This window comes from Euprymna scolopes, chromosome 41, assembly GCF_053919585.1.
Source record: "Euprymna scolopes isolate OS-2025 chromosome 41, ASM5391958v1, whole genome shotgun sequence".
In the NCBI taxonomy this organism is placed as follows: Eukaryota; Metazoa; Mollusca; class Cephalopoda; order Sepiida; family Sepiolidae; genus Euprymna; species Euprymna scolopes.
This window is the reverse complement of record NC_136522.1, coordinates 34960873-34979648: the sequence shown is the minus strand read 5'-3', so window position 1 is coordinate 34979648 and position 18776 is coordinate 34960873. Positions and strand designations below refer to the sequence as shown.

The 18776-nt window shown below is 30.5% G+C and overlaps 1 protein-coding gene across 3 annotated transcripts in view; it reads left to right on the top strand.

The window, feature by feature from the left end:
• Positions 1 to 4818: 4818 nt before the first annotated feature.
• LOC145266468 (uncharacterized) overlaps positions 4819 to 18776 on the top strand; it is a 135603-nt gene continuing 121645 nt past the window's right edge. For 2 of the 3 annotated variants that reach the window (XM_080122150.1, XM_080122151.1), the window contains exon 1: positions 4824 to 5635. In XM_080122150.1, coding sequence (XP_079978276.1) covers positions 5572 to 5635 — 64 coding nt within the window. In that variant the 5' untranslated portion in view covers positions 4824 to 5571. Of the gene's footprint in view, positions 5636 to 18776 lie in introns of all 3 variants that reach the window. The other variant, XR_013864720.1, reaches the window with a different exon arrangement.

Sequence of the window (18776 nt, the reverse complement as noted above, 5' to 3'; positions counted from 1 at the left end):
TATTTTTTGTATATATTTCTTTCTTTTCTTTAAGTGGAATAATTGCAACCAAGTATTGCAGTAATTAATGAAAAAAATAATAAATGTTAAATAAACGAAACAAGTTTCGTTTCATTTCCTTAGGATAGGATTCGATGTTTTCGTTCTTAAATAAATTTCTACCTCTTATTAAAATTTTGAGATGAACTATTTTTAGTCGCGGTAGTAACCAGTCAACATTACCACAACTTCAACAGTTAAATAGATGTTGTTTTTCTCACCTGTGGACAGCAGCAGCAGCAGCAGCAGCAACAACAACAACAACAACAACAGGACCGCTTAAAATATAAAAATAAAATATTAAATACAAAAAAGACAACATCGTTTTCATGCTTCAAACCCCCCTTATAATCTTTAAATTACTATTCTAAAAGCTTACGTGGACTTTTAACTTTATATATATATATATATATATATATATATATATATATATATATATATAGTATACATTTCCGTTTATACAAACATGTTAAGTACACACACATACATAATCATAAGTACACACACATACATAATCATAAGTACACACACATACATAATCATATATCACGCATGAAAGAAAAGATAAGATTCTAGCTATTATTTGTATGTGTGACGTCACGCGTGTACAAGTTTGTGTTCTACAAATGGAATGTTCGTTTTTTTTTATATGAATATTTATTTTTTGACATTTTGTCTTCATTTATTTATTTATTTTTTTTTACTTCTTCCTTGTTTTCATAATCGTCTTTTTTATTCTTTGACTTTTTCTTTCCGTGTGTGTCCGCTCCTCCTCTCTACACCCATACGTTAAGACATGAGTTTGCTGTACGATTTCTGTTTTCTATGCACGCATGGTTTGTTAGTCCAGTGGTCCAAGACGACGCCCATAGTAGCCGGTCCCCTCTTCTGAGACACCGGTTTGAATTCTGTACGAATCTCATTTCCCACTTTGTGGCATTATTTCATTTCCCGTGAAATAAATTGCTCCAACAATAGCATGAAAAATAAAAATTAAAACATAACATCTTGCACATACGTCTGTGTGTGTTTACGCGTGTGTGTCTGTGTGTGTATATGTGTTTGTGTATATATGTGTGTGTGTGTTTATGCAACCCTAATAAGCAAACATATATGTAGAAGTTACTAACATTTTTGTGTTTATTACATAGAACATTTGAAAATGCTTAAATACTTGGAATCTAGCAGGGAGGGGGGCGAATTTGCTTGTAAAATAAGCTTAATATATTTTAATTCATGCAGATCTCGTATTTAATACTACCGAAGCAATTCTCTGTTGAATATATATATATATATATATATATATATATATATATATATATGTATATATATATATATATATGTATATATATATATATATATATATATATATATATATATATATATATATATATATATATAGTAATTTATAAAATCTATATGGCGATTAAGCTACACTGAACATTCTGCGTTTCATCGAACTATAGGATTCGTCAGGCTTATGCGCGAATTCTGTGGTTGCTTCTTGTTTTTATATATGTTGAGGATTTCTAGTTGGCCATTCAGCTTTCTAGTATCCACCGCGCCACTTCCTATCAGCCAATGGGCATGCATTTTATCAAATAAAGGATCTGTTTTAGAACTAGGTTAGTGGTTTTAGGTAGACGTTCTCCTATTTTTTTATACATATAAATATACCTATGTGTACACAATACATGCACACACACACACACACACACACACATATATATATATATATATATATATATATATATATATATATATATATATACATATATGTGTGTGATCGTTTATGTATATTCATGTTTATTTAATTTATTTATTTGTTTGTTTTCTATTGTTATTGTTAGTTTTAAAGCTATTTTGTATCGCTATCCTAGAGTAAGTTTTATTTTGTGAACACAGTTGTTTGCTATTTCCCGCCTACAGTTTAATAGATTTTGAGGTTCTTTAAAGTACAGGATAGAAAATTTTTCATGGAGGCATAATTTACATGGGTCGTCTAAATGTCTGCATGTGGTAGCTTGTCTCATTATTTTCCATTCGACTACCGGCGAATATCCGCTTTCTTTGAGTTCCCAGTATTTATTCGCTAGTGTTGTTTTTATACGGTATTTTTTATTTTTGAATGTGCTTTTGTGGTCATAGTATCGGGTTTTGAAATCTAAGGAAGTCATGCCTATGTAATATTTCTTGTTATTCGGGTTTTCTTTCGCAAATATTGTTGCTTGATAAACTACGCTTTTTGTTAGACATTTATTTTGGACTGGGCAAAGTGTGCGGTGTCTACAATTGCATTTATCTTGTTCGTTATTAGTATTTTTTATTTATGGTATGGTTGTTCTTGTCCGGGGTTGGTTTGTTATTATTATTATTATTATTATTATTATTATTATTATTATTTCTGCTAGTGTTGGTTTTATTTCTGTCATGGTGTCTACTTTTTATTGTTTATTTTGTTGTTGTTTACATTGTTTTCATTTAGTATTTTGTTATTATGTGCCTTAATTATCATCTCTGACGAATCCTATAGTTGGATGAAACGCAGAATATTCAGTGTAGCTTAATCGCCATATATATTTTATAAATTACTAACTAGCTCTACCTACGTATTGAGCACTTTTGAAGTAAATACTTAAAGTTTACGCATAAATCTATACTTTCGTATATTAAATTTATGTGAATAAATGAAGTAGTTATATATATATATATATATATATATATATATATATATATATATATATATATATATATATATATATATATATTCACACTAAGAAATATCGAAGGATCGGTCGAAAATTATGTGCTTTTGAATGAAACATTCTTGTTTTTTTTTTCAAAAGATTTTTTTGTATTCCTACACGTCAACACATAGGAAATAAAGACAGAAAAGATATAAACATTCATATATTTTTCGTATTGATTTTTTATTCACACACACACACACACACACACACACACACACACACACATATATATATATATATATATATATAGTACTGATTCCAAAGGGGTTTTAAAGAATGTCGGGTGCCATAAGTTAGAATCGAAACCAAAATATTTAACGCTTCAGCCGCGTTCACTCACTTATTTCTTCAACCGTGTTCGCTACTGTTCGAGCGAACCCAGTAGTTAGATAAGAAAGTTATAAAATCAAGCCACTTTTAACTTGTCGCCTACTGTGTGCGTCATTTGTCTATTCAAATAAATATTTTACTTCTTATAAACCATCCTTAGTGTACGATGACTATTTTCTGTTAATTTAAGTTTTATGTGACCAGCATTTGAAAGTTTAGCAGTTAAATATTTACACACAAACATAAACAAATATTTACAGTTTTATTTACATATGTGTTTCGTTATGGTACCAAAAACCCAAGAATTAACCAAACACCTTTAGATGTATTTGGTTAGGTAATTCCTTTCACCAATAACAGCAACTCATAATTTCTCATAATATCAGCGGCCGCAGGGCGCAGCAGCACCAGTAGTCCTTGTTTCGTCTCTTCACCGACAACAACACACGAGATAAACGACACTCGTCAAAATACATGCGAACAACGTTGCGTCTAAAACGAAACAGATTTTTAGATTTTTTAAACATCTATCTTCTTTTATTTAGCTATTTTGAACGCCCAACGGCACCAATTTGGCATAATTTCTCTATCCTCGTTACCACACGGTTCTAGGTTCGCGTTCGAGGGTGGCTACTGTTTCTTTGCAGCGAACACATGCTAATCGTGGTCGCTTATCCCTCGGTCTCTCTGCACAGTCACACACTAGTTGAAGTGTTTCGTTTAATATCAGGAAAGATTCCCTAAATATATCTTATTTACCAAGATACTAATATTAATACTAATCCCATCTGGCGTAGATTATCGGTTACTTGCAATTGCTTTTTTTTTTTTTTTTTTTTTGCAATTGTTTTTCCTAAATTTTACAGCTTTCTCTTTCCAAAGAAAGTTACATCTATTATAGAAGAATACAGAGTTACATTCCTTTTATTTTTCGAAAATATTATTTTTTCTTCCTCCAGCAAAGAAAAATAAGACTGTAATAGACAAATATAGAGTTACTCCCTTTAAAAAAAGTGATGGTTGTATGAAACTGCATTAGACTGCACAAATTATCATCTAGAAGAAATTAAGTCGAATTACATTTTCTTGTTGTTGGCAACATGGACCGACGTTAAAGAAAATCAAATTGTTATGTTCACAATGAACACAATGTAGGATGGAAACTAGAGAAATCGACTGATTTTCTTTTTTATGTATATAGATGGAAGAGGGTGCAAAATACGAAATGAAGGGACCCTAAAATTTAGGTCAGTCAATGTAGACTTCAATGTAGACGCGTAAACTTATTCCTACCCGGGCAACGTCTGAGTACCTGCTAGTTCTACACATAAAAAAAGAAATCATAAGTCAAGTATAAGTTTTATTTATAAAGTTGATTCGGTCCACTTTTTACGTTTTGTGATTTATTTATATGTATGTTGATCCGCGGAATGTTTCTGAGGAATGAAGAGTGTGGAAGATAGAGTAAGAGAAGGAGAAGAAAGAGGGAGAAGAAAAGAGGGGAATAGACCGAGAAAAAAAGAAAAGAAAAACGAGAACGAAGGAGCGAGAAAGAGAGAGTGCAAATTAATAGAAATAGATGATGTGAAACGAAAAAAATAAAAGCAAGAAAAAAATAAAGAGAACCAACGAAAAAGAGGTTGAGAAAGAAAACAAGAACAAGAGCGTGAATCAAGAGAGAGAGAGAGAGAGAGAGAGAGAGAGAGAGAGAGGGGGGGGAGAAGGAAAGAAGGAGAATCACTCCTGGTCCTGCTCCGCCTTTTTACACATGCACTTCTTGGAGTATCGCGTGTTTGCACGAAAAAGCATGGCGACACGCACCCGGGTAAGCCAAAGCGGATGTTTAGGGGAATAGAAAGGAGGGTGAAGAAGAAGAAGAAGAAGAAGAAGAAGAAGAAGAAGAAGACCGAGACGAACCCGATCAAGGAAGAGAGAATAGAGAGGAATCGGCGAGTGCGATAGAGCAAGAGTGCGTGTGTGGCAGAGAAGAGGGGGGCAGGGGCAATGTAAAATGAAGAAGAAGAAAAGGCCGACTAGTCGCTTCGACTTTGCGTCGTGATTTAAACTGAGCGGCATTACTTATGTATGTATGTGAATAGGCTTAAACATCGGATTTAAATTGACTTACATTGTGCGTGTGTGTGTGTGTGTGTAGAGAGAGAGAGAGAGAGAGAGAGAGAGAGAGAGAGAACAAGCGGCGATTAATCGCTCTCTATCCATCAGACACTACACACACACACACACACACACACACACACACACACACACACACACACACATTGGATCGATACGTTTTCTCATCACAATAAAGTGGATGATTTAAGTATTGGAAAAACAAACAAATAAAAAAAAAAAAAAAAAAAAAAACGTCCGAGCGACGAAAGAACGGATTTATTTTATGGATATCCCCCCCACCCTTTTTTTTTGAAAAATCAAAAAGAAGGAAGTAAGGATGCGTTCGAGGGAAGCAAGTTGGAAGGTTTTCCTGGCTTTCCTATTTGTATCATTCCTACAAGGTAAGCGGAGATTTCTTTCTCGTTTCTTGTTTTTATTTTTCCCCATTTCTCTGTATTTCATACGTTCCTACTTTTTCTTTTTTTTTTCATTCAGTTTTCTCATTTCTTTGTTGATTTCTTTCATTTTCTCATTGATTTTATTTTCTTTCTTTTCTTTTTATTCACGTTTTCTCTTTTTGCCTCAGTTTTTTTTATTATTTTATTTCCGTTTTGTTGTTTTTACTTTCCGTTTTCTTTCATTCTATCACATTTTGTTTATTTTTTCTTCAGGATTTTTTTCTTTCTTTTTCTTCTCATTCTCTTTCTTTCACAATCTCGTCTCGTCATATTTATATCATTAAACGACGATAAAGTAAAGACTGTTGGACATTCATAACTTTAACTTGGTGAGCAAGTCAGACATAGACTAATGTTTATTTGTACCAAATATGGTTGCATTGCAGAAAGGAATGCACGTTTTAATAATGGTTCTGTGAGTGTCGCCGGGGATGGGGCACCTTATATACAGAATCCAATTTTGTAAATGGTAGTTTATATAACGGAATTATTTGTTCGAACGAGTTTTATTTTTATTAAAGGTAAACTTTTTTCCGGAAGGACATCAATTACTCTCCGTAATGATGACAAACGTATTATCCCTCATCACGTCAGGTGGCAGGTTTAAGATAATTGTTTATCCGTCTCCGTCGTACATAGAATATTATTTTGCTATTTAAATAGAAGTTTCGTCAGAGTGAAAATATCGCATATTTGATACGTTTTATACAAAGTCGTAGTTTATGTTTGTTGGTTTCTTTACAATGAAGCCTGCCCCCCCCTCTCTCTCTCTCTCTCTCTCTCTCTCTCTCTCTCTCTCTCTCTCTCTCTCTCTCTCTCTCTGACATATACTGTGGCACTGTGGCAGTGGCACTACATACATCACCCAGGATATTTGGATAACTATATTTCATTTTGATCAATAATTTGGTGAGGTCTGCGTACTTGCCGGATATCCACTACGTAACGAAAAAAGCTGACCATATTGTCACTTTGGTTAAATGCGAAGAAGTTGAACGTAAACGTTGAAAAGGAAATAAGAATACAAAACCGAACGAAACCGGGTGTGCGGTGAAAGGAAAACATGATTTATTTAGTGTGAATAGTGAAAGAGATGTTGTTGTTTTTCTTGTCGTCGTCGTCAGAAAATTGAAGATGAGAGTTTGTTCATGTATTTGAGTCGTGCTTTACTTAGAAATGGGGGGGGGTAAGAAAATGTTTGATCCGAATAAAAAGTGGATGGACAAACATCTCCCTAAAATTAGGGAATAAGAATTTCTCTAAGAATTAGGGATTAACAGTTTCTCTAAGACTTGGGAATAACATCTCCTTAATAATTAGCAAATATTTTTTTTAAAACTTGCGTTATATATATATATATATATATATATATATATATATATATATATATATATATCATTAATATATATATATATCATTAATATATATATATATATAAATATTAATGATATATATATATATATCATTAATATGTATATATATACTATTAATATTATTAATAGAATTTTTTTAATAATTATGTAATAACAATTTCTTTAATAATTACTAAATAACAACTTCTTTAATAATAACGTAATACCTATTTCTTTAATAATTACTTAATTACAATTTATTTAATAATTACTTAATAAATATTCTTTAAATAATTACTTAATAATTTCTATAATAATTATTTAATAACAATTTCTTTAATAATCACTTAATTACTATTTTTTAAATAATTACTCCATAACAATTTCTTTAATAATTACTCAATAACAATTTCTTCAATAATTACTTAATAACAATGTTTTAATTAGTTACTCAATAACAATTTCTTTAATAATTACTTAATAGCAAGTTTTTAAATAATTACTCAATAACAATTTCTGTAATAATTAATTGATAACTATTTTTAAATAATTACTTAATAACCATTTCTTTAATAATTACTGAATAACAATTTTTAAATAATTACTTAACAATTTTTTAATTAGCTACTCAATAACAATTTCTTTAATAATTTCTTAATAAGAAAGTTTTTAAACAGTTATTCAATAATTTCTGTAACAATTAATTAATAACTATTTTAAAATAATTACTTCATGACAACTTCTTTAATAATTACTTAATAACCATTTCTTTAATAATTACCCAATAATAATTTCTTTAATAATTACTCACTAACAATTTCTTTAATAATTACTCAATAACAATTTCTTTCATAATTATGTATAACTATTTCTTTAATAATTACTCAATAACAATTTCTTTAATAATTACTTAATAACTATTTTTAAAATAATTACTCCATGACAATTTCTTTATTAATTGCTTAATAACATTTTTTTTAAGAATTACATAATAACAATTTCTGTAATTATTACTAGATAAGTATTTTTAAATAACTACTTAATAACAATTTCTTTAATAATTACTTAATAACTATTTTTAAAATAATTACTCCATGACAATTTCTTTATTAATTGCTTAATAACATTTTTTTTAAGAATTACATAATAACAATTTCTGTAATTATTACTACATAAGTATTTTTAAATAACTACTTAATAACAATTTCTTTAATAATTACTTAATAACCATTTCTTTAATAATTACTCACTAACAATTTCTTTAATAATTACTCAATAACAATTTCTTTAATAATTACTCCAAAACAATTTCTTTAATAAATACTCAATAACAATTTCTTTAATAATTACTCTATAACAATTTCTTTAATAATTACTTAATAAAATTTTTTAAAGATAATTACTCAATAACAATTTCCTTAATAGTCACTTAATAACAATTTTTAAATAATTACTTAATTACAATTTCTTTAATAATTACTTAATAATAATTTTTAAAATAATTACCTAATAACACTTTCTGTAATTATTACTTAAGAACTATTTTTCAAATAATTACTTAATAACAATTTCTTTAATAATTACTTTATAACAATTACTTTAATAGTTACTTAATAACCATTTTTTTAAATAATTGCTCATTAACAATTTCTTTAATAATTATTTGATAGCAATTTCTTTAATAATTACTTAATAGCTATTTTTTAATAATTAATTAATAACTTTTTAATAATACTTAATAACACTCTCTTTAATAATTACTTAATAACTATTTCTTTAATAATTACTTCATAACTATTTTTAAATAAGTACTTAATAACTATTTCTTTAGTAATATATTAAATTATTATTTTTTAAATAATTACTTGATAATAATTTCTTTAATAATGTCTGAATAAAAATTTCTTTAATAATTTGTTTATAACTATTTTTTAATTAATTACTTTATAACAATTACTTTAATGATTACTTAATAACTATTTCTTTAATAATCACTTAATAACAATTTCTTTAATAATTACTTAATACCAATTGCTTTAATAATTACTTGATAACAATTTCTTCAATAATTACTTAATAACAATTTCATTAATAATTACTTAATAACAATTTCTTTAATAATTACTCAATAATATCTTTTTTCATAATTACTCAATAACAATTTCTTTAATAATTACTCAATAACAATTTCTTTAATAATTACCTTATAACAATTTCTTTAATAATTACATATAAACTATTTTTTAAAAAATCATTCAATAACAATTTATTTAATAAGAACTCAATAACAAATTCTTTAATGATTACTTAATAACTGTTTCTTTAATAATCAATAGTAACTTTTGATTTAAATATTACTTAATAACTATTTTTTAATGATTCCTTACTAAAAAATTTTAAATAATCACTTAGTAGCAATTTCTATTATTATTCTTTAATAAGCATTTTTTGAATAATTATTTAATAAGTATTTCTTTAATAATTACTTAATAACTATTTCTTGTTTAATTAGTTAATAACTATTTATTATGTAACTACTTAATAACAATCTCTTTGATAAGTACTTTATAACTATTTCTTCAATAATTATTTGATAACAATTTTTTAAATAATTACTCAATAACAATTTCTGTAATAATTACTTAATAACTATTTTTAAAATAATTTCTTAATAACAATTTCTGTAATTACTTAATAAGTATTTCTTTAATAATTACTCAATAACAATTTCTTTAATGATTACTTAATAACGATTTTAAAATAATTACTCAATAACAATTTCTTTAATAATTACTTAAAAACAATTTCTTTAATAATTTCTTAATAACAATTTCTTTAATAATTATTAATAGCTATTTTTTTTAATAATTACTTAATAGCAATTTCTGTAATGAGTCCTTAATAACAATTTTTTAAATAATTACTTAATAACCATTTCTTTAATAATTAGTTAATAACTATTTCTTTAAAAATTACTTAATAACTATTTTTAAATAATTACTTAATAACTATTTCTTTCGTAATTGCTTAATAACTATTTTTTAAATAACTACTTAATAAACATTTCTTTAATAATTTATTAATAACAATTTCTTTAATAATTACTTAATAACTATTTCTTTAATAATTTCTTAACTTTTTTTAATAATTACTTAATAACACTTTCTTTAATGGTTCCTTATTAACAATTTTTTAAATAATTAATTAATATCAATTATACGTAATAACCATTTCTTTAATAATTACTTAATACCAATTTCTTTAAAGGTTACTTAATAACAATTTCTTTAATAATCACTTAATAACCATTTCTTTAATAATCACTTAATAACTATTTTTAAAATAATTACTTAATAACAATTTCTTTTATATTTACTTAATAACAATTTTTAAAATAATTACTACATAACAATTACTTTAATAATTACTTAATAACAATTACTTAAATAATTACTTAATAACAATTTGTTAATGATTACCTAATAGCAATTTCTTTAATAATTACTTAATAAGAATTTCTTTAATAATTCCCTAATAACCATGTCTTGAATAATTTCTTAATAACAATTTCTAAATAATTACTTATTAACAATTTTTTTAATAATTACTAAATAACCATATCTTAAATGATTACTTCATAACAATTTCTGTAATACTTACTTAATAACAATTTCTTTAATAATTACTTAATGACAATTTATTTAATAATTACTAATATTTTTTTAAATAATTACTCAATAACAATTTATTTAATAATTACTTAATATCAATTTCTTTAATAATTACTCAATAAGAATTTCTTCAATAATAACTTAATAACAATTTTTTAATTAATTACTGAATAACAATTTCTTTTATAATTACTTAATAACTATTTTTTAAAATAATTACTCAATAACAATTTCTGTAATAATTACTTAATAACTATTTTTAAATAATTACCTAATAACAATTTCTTTAATAATTACATAATAATCATTTCTTTAACATTAGTCAATAACAATTTTTTTTAATAATTACTCAATAACAATTTCTTTAATGATTACTTAATAATTTTTAAAAAAATAATTACTCAATAACAATTTCTTTAATAATTACTTAATAAGAATTTTTTAAATAATTACCTATTAACAATTTCCGTAATAATTACTTAAAAACTATTGTTCAAATAATTACTAAATAACAATTTCTTTAATAATTACTGAATAACAATTACTTTAATAATTACTAAATACCCATTTTTTTAATAACTACTCAATAACAATTTCTTTAATAATTACTTAATAACTATTTCTGTAATAATACTTAGTAAATATTTCTTTAATAATTACTTAATATTCATTTTTTTTAATAATTAATTAATAACCATTTCTTTAATAATTACTTAATAACTATTTTTAAATAATTACTTAATACCTATTATCCTTAGTAATTAATTAATAACTATTTTTTAAATAATTACTTAATAACTATTTCTTTAGTAATTACTTAATAACTATATTTTAAATAATTACTTAATAACAATTTATTTAATAATTACTGCATAACAATTTCTGTAATAATGGCATTATAACTATTTCTTATTTTTTACTTTATAACTATTTCTTTAATAATTACTTAATAATAATTTTTAAATAATAACTTAACAATTTCTTTTATTGTTACTTAATAACAATTTTGTTAATAATTACTTTATTACTGTTTCCTTAATAATTGCTTTATAACTGTTTATTTATGAATTACGTAATAACGATTGCTTTAATAATTAGTTACTTACGATTTCTTAAATAATTACTTAATAACTATTTCTTTAATAATTACATAATAACTATTTAATAATTACCTAATATTAATTTTTTAATAATTTCTTGATAACTATTTCTTTAATAATTACTTAATATCTATTTCTTTTAATAATTACTTCACTGTTTTTAATAATTACTTAATAGGGATTTTTTTAAATCATTACTTAATTACAATTTCTTTAATAATTAGCTAATAACTAATTTTTAGTAATTATTTAATTACAATTTCTTTAATAAGTACTCTATAACAATGTCTTTAATAATTACTCGATAACAATTTCTTTCATGTGTATTTAATTACAATTTCTTTAATAATTACTTAATAACTATTCTTTAATAATTACTTAATAAGTATTTCTTTAATAATTATGAATAACTATTTTTTAAATAATTACTTAATAACCGTTTCTTTAATAATTATTTAATAGCTATTTTTTAATAATTACTTAATAGTTCTTTAACGACGCCTTAATTACTATTTTTTAAATAATTACCTAATTAAAATTTCTTTAATAATTACTTGATAACAATTTCTTTAAAAATTACTTAATAACAATTTCTTTAATAATTACTTAATAACAATTTCTTTTATAATTACTTAATAACAATTTCTTTAATAATTATTTAATAACAAATTCTTTAATAATTACTTAATAACAAATTCTTTAATAATTACTTAATAACAAATTCTTTAATAATATACGTATTAATGATTTCTTTAATCATTACTTAATAACAATTTCTTGAATAATTACTTAATAAGTATTTCTTTAATAATTATTTAATAGCTATTTCTTTAATAAATACTCAATAGGAATGTCTTTAATAATTACTTAATAAATATTTTTAAAATAATTATTTAACAACAATTTCTTTAATAATCACTTAATAACAATTTCTTTAATGATTCCTTAATAACTATTTTTTAAATAATGACTTCATAACAATTTTTCAAATAATTACTTAATAACTATTTTTAGATAATTATTTAATAACAATGTCTTTAATAATTACTTAATAACAATTTCTTTAATAATTACTTAATAACTGTTTTTTTAATAATTACTTAATAACGATTTTTTAAATAATTACTTAATAACTATTTTTAAATAATTACTTAATACCAATTTCATTAACGATTCCTTAATAACTATTGTTTAAATAATTACTTAATAACAATTTCTTTAATAATTACTTCATAACAATTTCTTTAATAATTACTTAATAACGATTACTTAAATAATTACTTAATAACGATTTCTTTAATAATTACTTAATAATGATTTCTTTAATAATTACTTAATAACAATGTCTTTTATAATTACTTAATTACAATTTCTTTAATTATTCTGTAATAACTAGTTTTTAAATAATAACTTAATAACTTTCTTTAATAATTACTTAATTACAATTTCTTTAATGATTCCTTAATAACAATGTTCCTAAAATAATTACTCAATAACTATTTTTGTAATAATTACTTTTGAAATGTGTAGATTGGTTACAGCAAAATTTTAATACCCGTCACTTTTGGAAAACCTAACTGAAAACTGAAAACTTGTAGCAGTTAGAAGCAAACGTTTTTCTCATAATAATAAAAAAAATTCATTTATTCTGAGATCAAAAGACTACTCGAGGAGTGTATAATTGAGCCCAACAAATCACCCAGGAGGACTCAGGTAGTTATAACCACTTCTTAAACCATAAAAAGTGAATGGTCATGGATGACTCCCAAACCATAAATAGATTTACTCTTTTGGACGTATTCCCACTACTCAGAAATGATGAAATAGTAGGCGAAATAGTCAAATATCGTTGGTTTAGCACTCTGGACTTGAAAAGCGCGTACCATCAGATCGCCATTAGACCTAGAGACAAGCTATACACAGCTTTCGAGGCAAGCGATCGACTATATCAATTTCGCAGGATTCCTTTTGGCGTAAAGAATGGGGTAGCCAGCTTCAAAAGGATAGTCGACCAAATCATAATGGATGAGAAACTGGGAGGCACATTTGCGTACATTAACAACGTCACAGTATGTGGCCATAATAAAAAGGAACACGACGTAAATCTCAAATGGTTCATTTCTGCCGTCGGCAAATACAACCTTACCGTAAACGGCGACAAATGCCCGTTTGAACTGGATAAAATAAACCTACTGGGGTATACCATCAGCAAAGGTTTTATAGCACTGGACGCAGATTGATTGAAACCTTTTCTCCGGATGCCTGTCCCGCACAATCGGCCTTCCCTTTGACGTGCTATGGGCATGTTTGCTTACTATGCCCAATGGATTGCATCGTTCTCAGGAAAGATACACACTTTAACACAAGTAGAGACGTCCCCCCCCCTTAAGCCGTTTATGCATTCGTGGAACTGAAAAATGATATTGCGAAATCAGCAATTGCAACAATACACCAAAATATCCCCCTGGTTGTTGAAACGGGTGCATCAGACTGTGTTATTGCTGCTACTTCGAGACAAGCTGATTATCCTATAGATTTTTTTTCAAGGGCCCTGAACGACGACACCTCGCAATTGAAAAGGAAGCCTACGCCATAGTCGAGGCATTAAGAAAATGGCGATACTACCTGATCAGACGCTACTTCAAACTTATTACTGACCAAAAATCAGTTGCTTTTATGTTCAACTCTAAGACTACAAGCAAAAAAAAAAAAATAAATTAAAAAAAGGAATGAGAAAATAGCGAGGTGGAGAAGTGAACTATCTTGTTTCTCTTTTGACGTCAGCCACCGACCCGGCAAGAAGAACTTAACAGCTGAAACACTGTCAAGATTATGCTGTACAGCATCAAGTGGGGACGAAGTCCGAACGTTACATAACAATCTGTCACCCGGGCATTACTCGAATGGTTCATGCTTTGAGGTGTAGAAACTTGACTTTCTCAGTGGAGGAGGTAAAAAGAATTACAAATTACATATAGGGAAATTTTGGTGTGACTGCAGTCATGGAAGCGGACTGCTAAGGGTGGCATGTGCGAACTCGAAACCTGACCGACGGGACACAAAAAGGCGACAAATCATCAGGTTCGATCGCGTCTTAATTTGCATGAATGAGACAATATAAGGCCGGCAGTGAAGAGGTCGGAAGCGAGTTGAGTTCTCGAGAACCAGACTGAACGTGTGGAAGCGGAGAATGTTGCCAAGAATCCAGTCCCGTTTTTTTTTCTATTAGAGAATTTGTGCTGAAATAAAGCCTCGGTTTTATAAACCCAGAACTGGCGTTTTAATAAAAGCAACACAACCGTTTGAAAGACTCAATCTTGATTTTAAAGGACCACTAAAATAAGGAACCGATATATATTAACTGTTGTCGACAAATATTCACGGTTTCTTTTTGCCTTCCCTTGCTCATACATATCAGCTACTGCAATTATAAAATGCCTCTGTTCACGATTCGCTGTCTTTGGAGTTCCTGCCTAAATACATTCAGATCAAGAGGCTTCTTTCATGTCAGAGCATCTCCGACAATCTGTACAGGAACGAAGAGTAGCTTTAAGCCAGATAACTCCCTACAACCGTAAGGGTAACGGCTAATGTGAAAGATATAGCGGCATTATTTGAAAGACGGTTCAACTGACTGCATCAAATAACGGATTTTCGATTCATAATTGGGAAAATCTCCTTCCTGTCGCATTATATGTCATTCGATCCGTATTGTGTACCACCAGAAATGCCACCCCACACAAAAGATTTTTACCTTTTCAATGACGGAGTTCGGCGGGAGCTTCGCTTCCATCTTTCTCTCGACCCGGTACTGTGTTTCTGAGATGACATGCACGTTACACCAAGAACGCTCTCTTAGTGGACGAGGTAGAGTTCATAGATGCTGTAGTGAAGTAGAAAAAAAAAAGAAATAAAAAAATATATATAGGCCACAGCTGTTCCTTCCAAAAGGTCGAACTCTTCAACGTCCAAAAATAATTCACCGTCACAAAAAGAATTCACCGTCACTTCTTCCAACCGTCGTTTCACTCTCTGCGCTCTTCACCCTGCTACCGTTTATATGCTGCCCATTTCTCCACTTATGCAAATTGACTATCAACCAGAGCCATCTAGTTTTCCATTTCTCCAAACAGCCAATTTGCAAAGGGGGACAACTCAAACTACACGCCCCCTTGATCTACACGATCATCACATGTCAACCCATCACGTAGTCACTCGACCAACATGGCGACCGTCTCTCTCACTGCGATCTCCGCGGAGCCTCTTCGTGAACTTGGCTCGACGTCGTTGTCTTCCTCTGATGACACCACTACCGGTCGCACATCAAGGATGTGTCGAGGGATGCCGTCGATAGATACATTGGTCGGGGACTGGACACTTGTCAGAATGCCCCTCCCCCAGCGTGTGGTACAGCGAGCATCAGGCGGTTTGATCCACACTTCCTCTCCCACTCGCACAGTCGCTCACTTCTCGCCTTCCTCCGCGGGTACCTGTGCAGTTCGGGGATGCCACCACTCGTACTTGAAGACTGCCCTCTGCGGCACTGACTCCACTTTTTGCCCTGACTTTGGAGCCATATTATACCAGAAGACAGCTTCTGGCGGCGAAATCTGGCCCCTTTCAGCTATAGCCTTAATGGTCCTGTGATGCCGCTCCACAATTCCATTTCCGCCTGGTCTATATGCAGCCCTGAAATAGCGCCGCACTCCTCACTTATCCAACACATTCTCCATAGCAGCTAAACGAAAGGCAGTTCCATTATCCATTAGCACTTCCGTCACTGAACCCCTCTCCAAAAACACCTCTTCCAAGACCTTTGCAATTTCACCTGCATTTTCCGCCTTGATTTCCCTCCAAATGGCTACTCTTCTTGGTCCACAGTCGACCATTGACAGATACGGCCTCTGTCGATAGTGCATTATGTCTATCGCCAACCTGCTCCAGTTCTCTGCCACCTGAACCTCACCAGCTTCGTGTCTACTCGGCGCAGGGTCGATTGATTGACACCGGCTGCATCTCTCAACCACTGTCCTAACCGCCTCCTTTGTGATTCTGGGGTCCACCTTCCTGGCCAAGAACAAGGTTCTATCCACTTCAAAATGGTGCATGTCATGCAACTCCTTCAGAGTATGTTCATTCAAACAACATATTGCAACAGCCGCCTCATTCGGCGCCTTTAGCCAGGACTTCCGCACCCTCGTCATCACATCTGCTCTGTTCTTCGCTGAAGGAACGATAGTGACCCTAAGTTGAAGATGAAATTCCCTAATCAGCTCCCTTAACATCATCAATCGACGCTTTACTAGCATCTCGGCAGTGCCTTTCATCTTCACCCTTCTTTCTCCTGTAGCTTCGGACTGGATCCAAGAGAACACAGTGGCTGAGTCGGTCCTCACCTCAACATTCTGTAGCCCCCATTTCAAGGCTAAGTTGATGCCCTTCATAACCGCATCCAGTTCCGCCACATTTATGTGAGCCACGTCGTCCTTCTTCCTCAACCAAGCAGCATCTTCTGCAGTAACACCACCTATCTCCAAGGTGACCCCCACTGCTATACAGCTTGCATCACACCACACAACACCTTCTGCACTGTTGGGTACATGCCAAACACCTCTTACTGGATCCTCCTTCTTCACCTCTTCAATAATCTCTCTCATAATGTCCACAGTCTCTTTATCAACTCCATCCTCTCACTTCGCTCCACTAGCTAGCCTTTTGATATAACTACATGCAGTCCGTAGCCATCCTGCAATAGGGTAATGGCCCACCCGTCTTCCGCATATTGAGAAGAGTTCTCGCCTGCTCAATTTTTCCGACACCTTCGGGATCTCATTTCCCCTCCGGAACACTAACCGTCCTATCTGGTCCTTTCTTAGTTGGAGCCCTAACACAGCTCCTCCCTCCAACGATTCCGGGCGTTTTGCAATTAGCCCAAAGCTGTTGAGGTGTTTTACTACGTCCTCCGCAGTTGTTACCGTCTCATCCACCAAAATATCAATGTAGGAACTGGTGGCTTTCTGACTGCGTCCTCCTTGCTTAGCACCGTTTTGAGGATCGCTGCCATGATTTTTGGTGCAGAATTCAGGCCAAAACCCAACCTAGTCAGGCAGTACGTTCGGCCCTTGTATCTGACTAGCTGGTACTTCCAGAATTCCTGTGAAATGTGGATCTGTAGGTATGCAGATTTTAAATCCACAATCGTTGCAGCCTTCTGAATCTGCCTCCACTCTCGCATGGTCTCTCCGCACACGTCCATCACATCGCCTCCCGTGTGACACGCAACGTGTATGTTCACCTCCCTGAAGTCCAGTACTGGCCGAACTTTTTGTTTTGTGGGCTGAACAACCGCCATTAACGGCAGCACACCTTCCACCTTCTCCGTCCATGGTCTTAAAATCCCCTCTGAGATCCATCGGTCCACCTCCTTCTTAAATTCAACTCATGTGCCTCCTCGCAACGTATGCTCGTAGCATTCCACTCTGTTGTTCAGTATGGGAGGTTCTCCCTTCCGTGCCCACTTGACTGTCCATTTCTCACCATCAAAGTGTGCAGAGAAATCTTTGTCCTCTATCGTGCAACTTTTGTCTAACCCGGCCGTTCCTGTGACACCTTTTTCGAATTGCACACCTGCAGCCCTTTGATGTCCTCCAAATGTCACGGAGTTCCTATGTACCGTAACGCCCCCTAGTCGAGCAATTGCGTCCATCCCTAGCACCACATCGACACCCGTGACAATTTTGTTAATAACAATCGCCTGGATTGTTAGTGACATCCCACGTACCATCAACTGAACGATACTTGTGCCATTGCACTTCACCTCTCTGCCGTCAACTGCCGTAATCTGCTGATGTGGCCGACTTCCCCACAGCGGTAACACGTGACTTCTGGCTTTGGCTCCCTTCACTCCCTCGCCATATGGGAGCCTTGGAATCGGTAGCATCTGCCAGAGAACCTCGGTCTC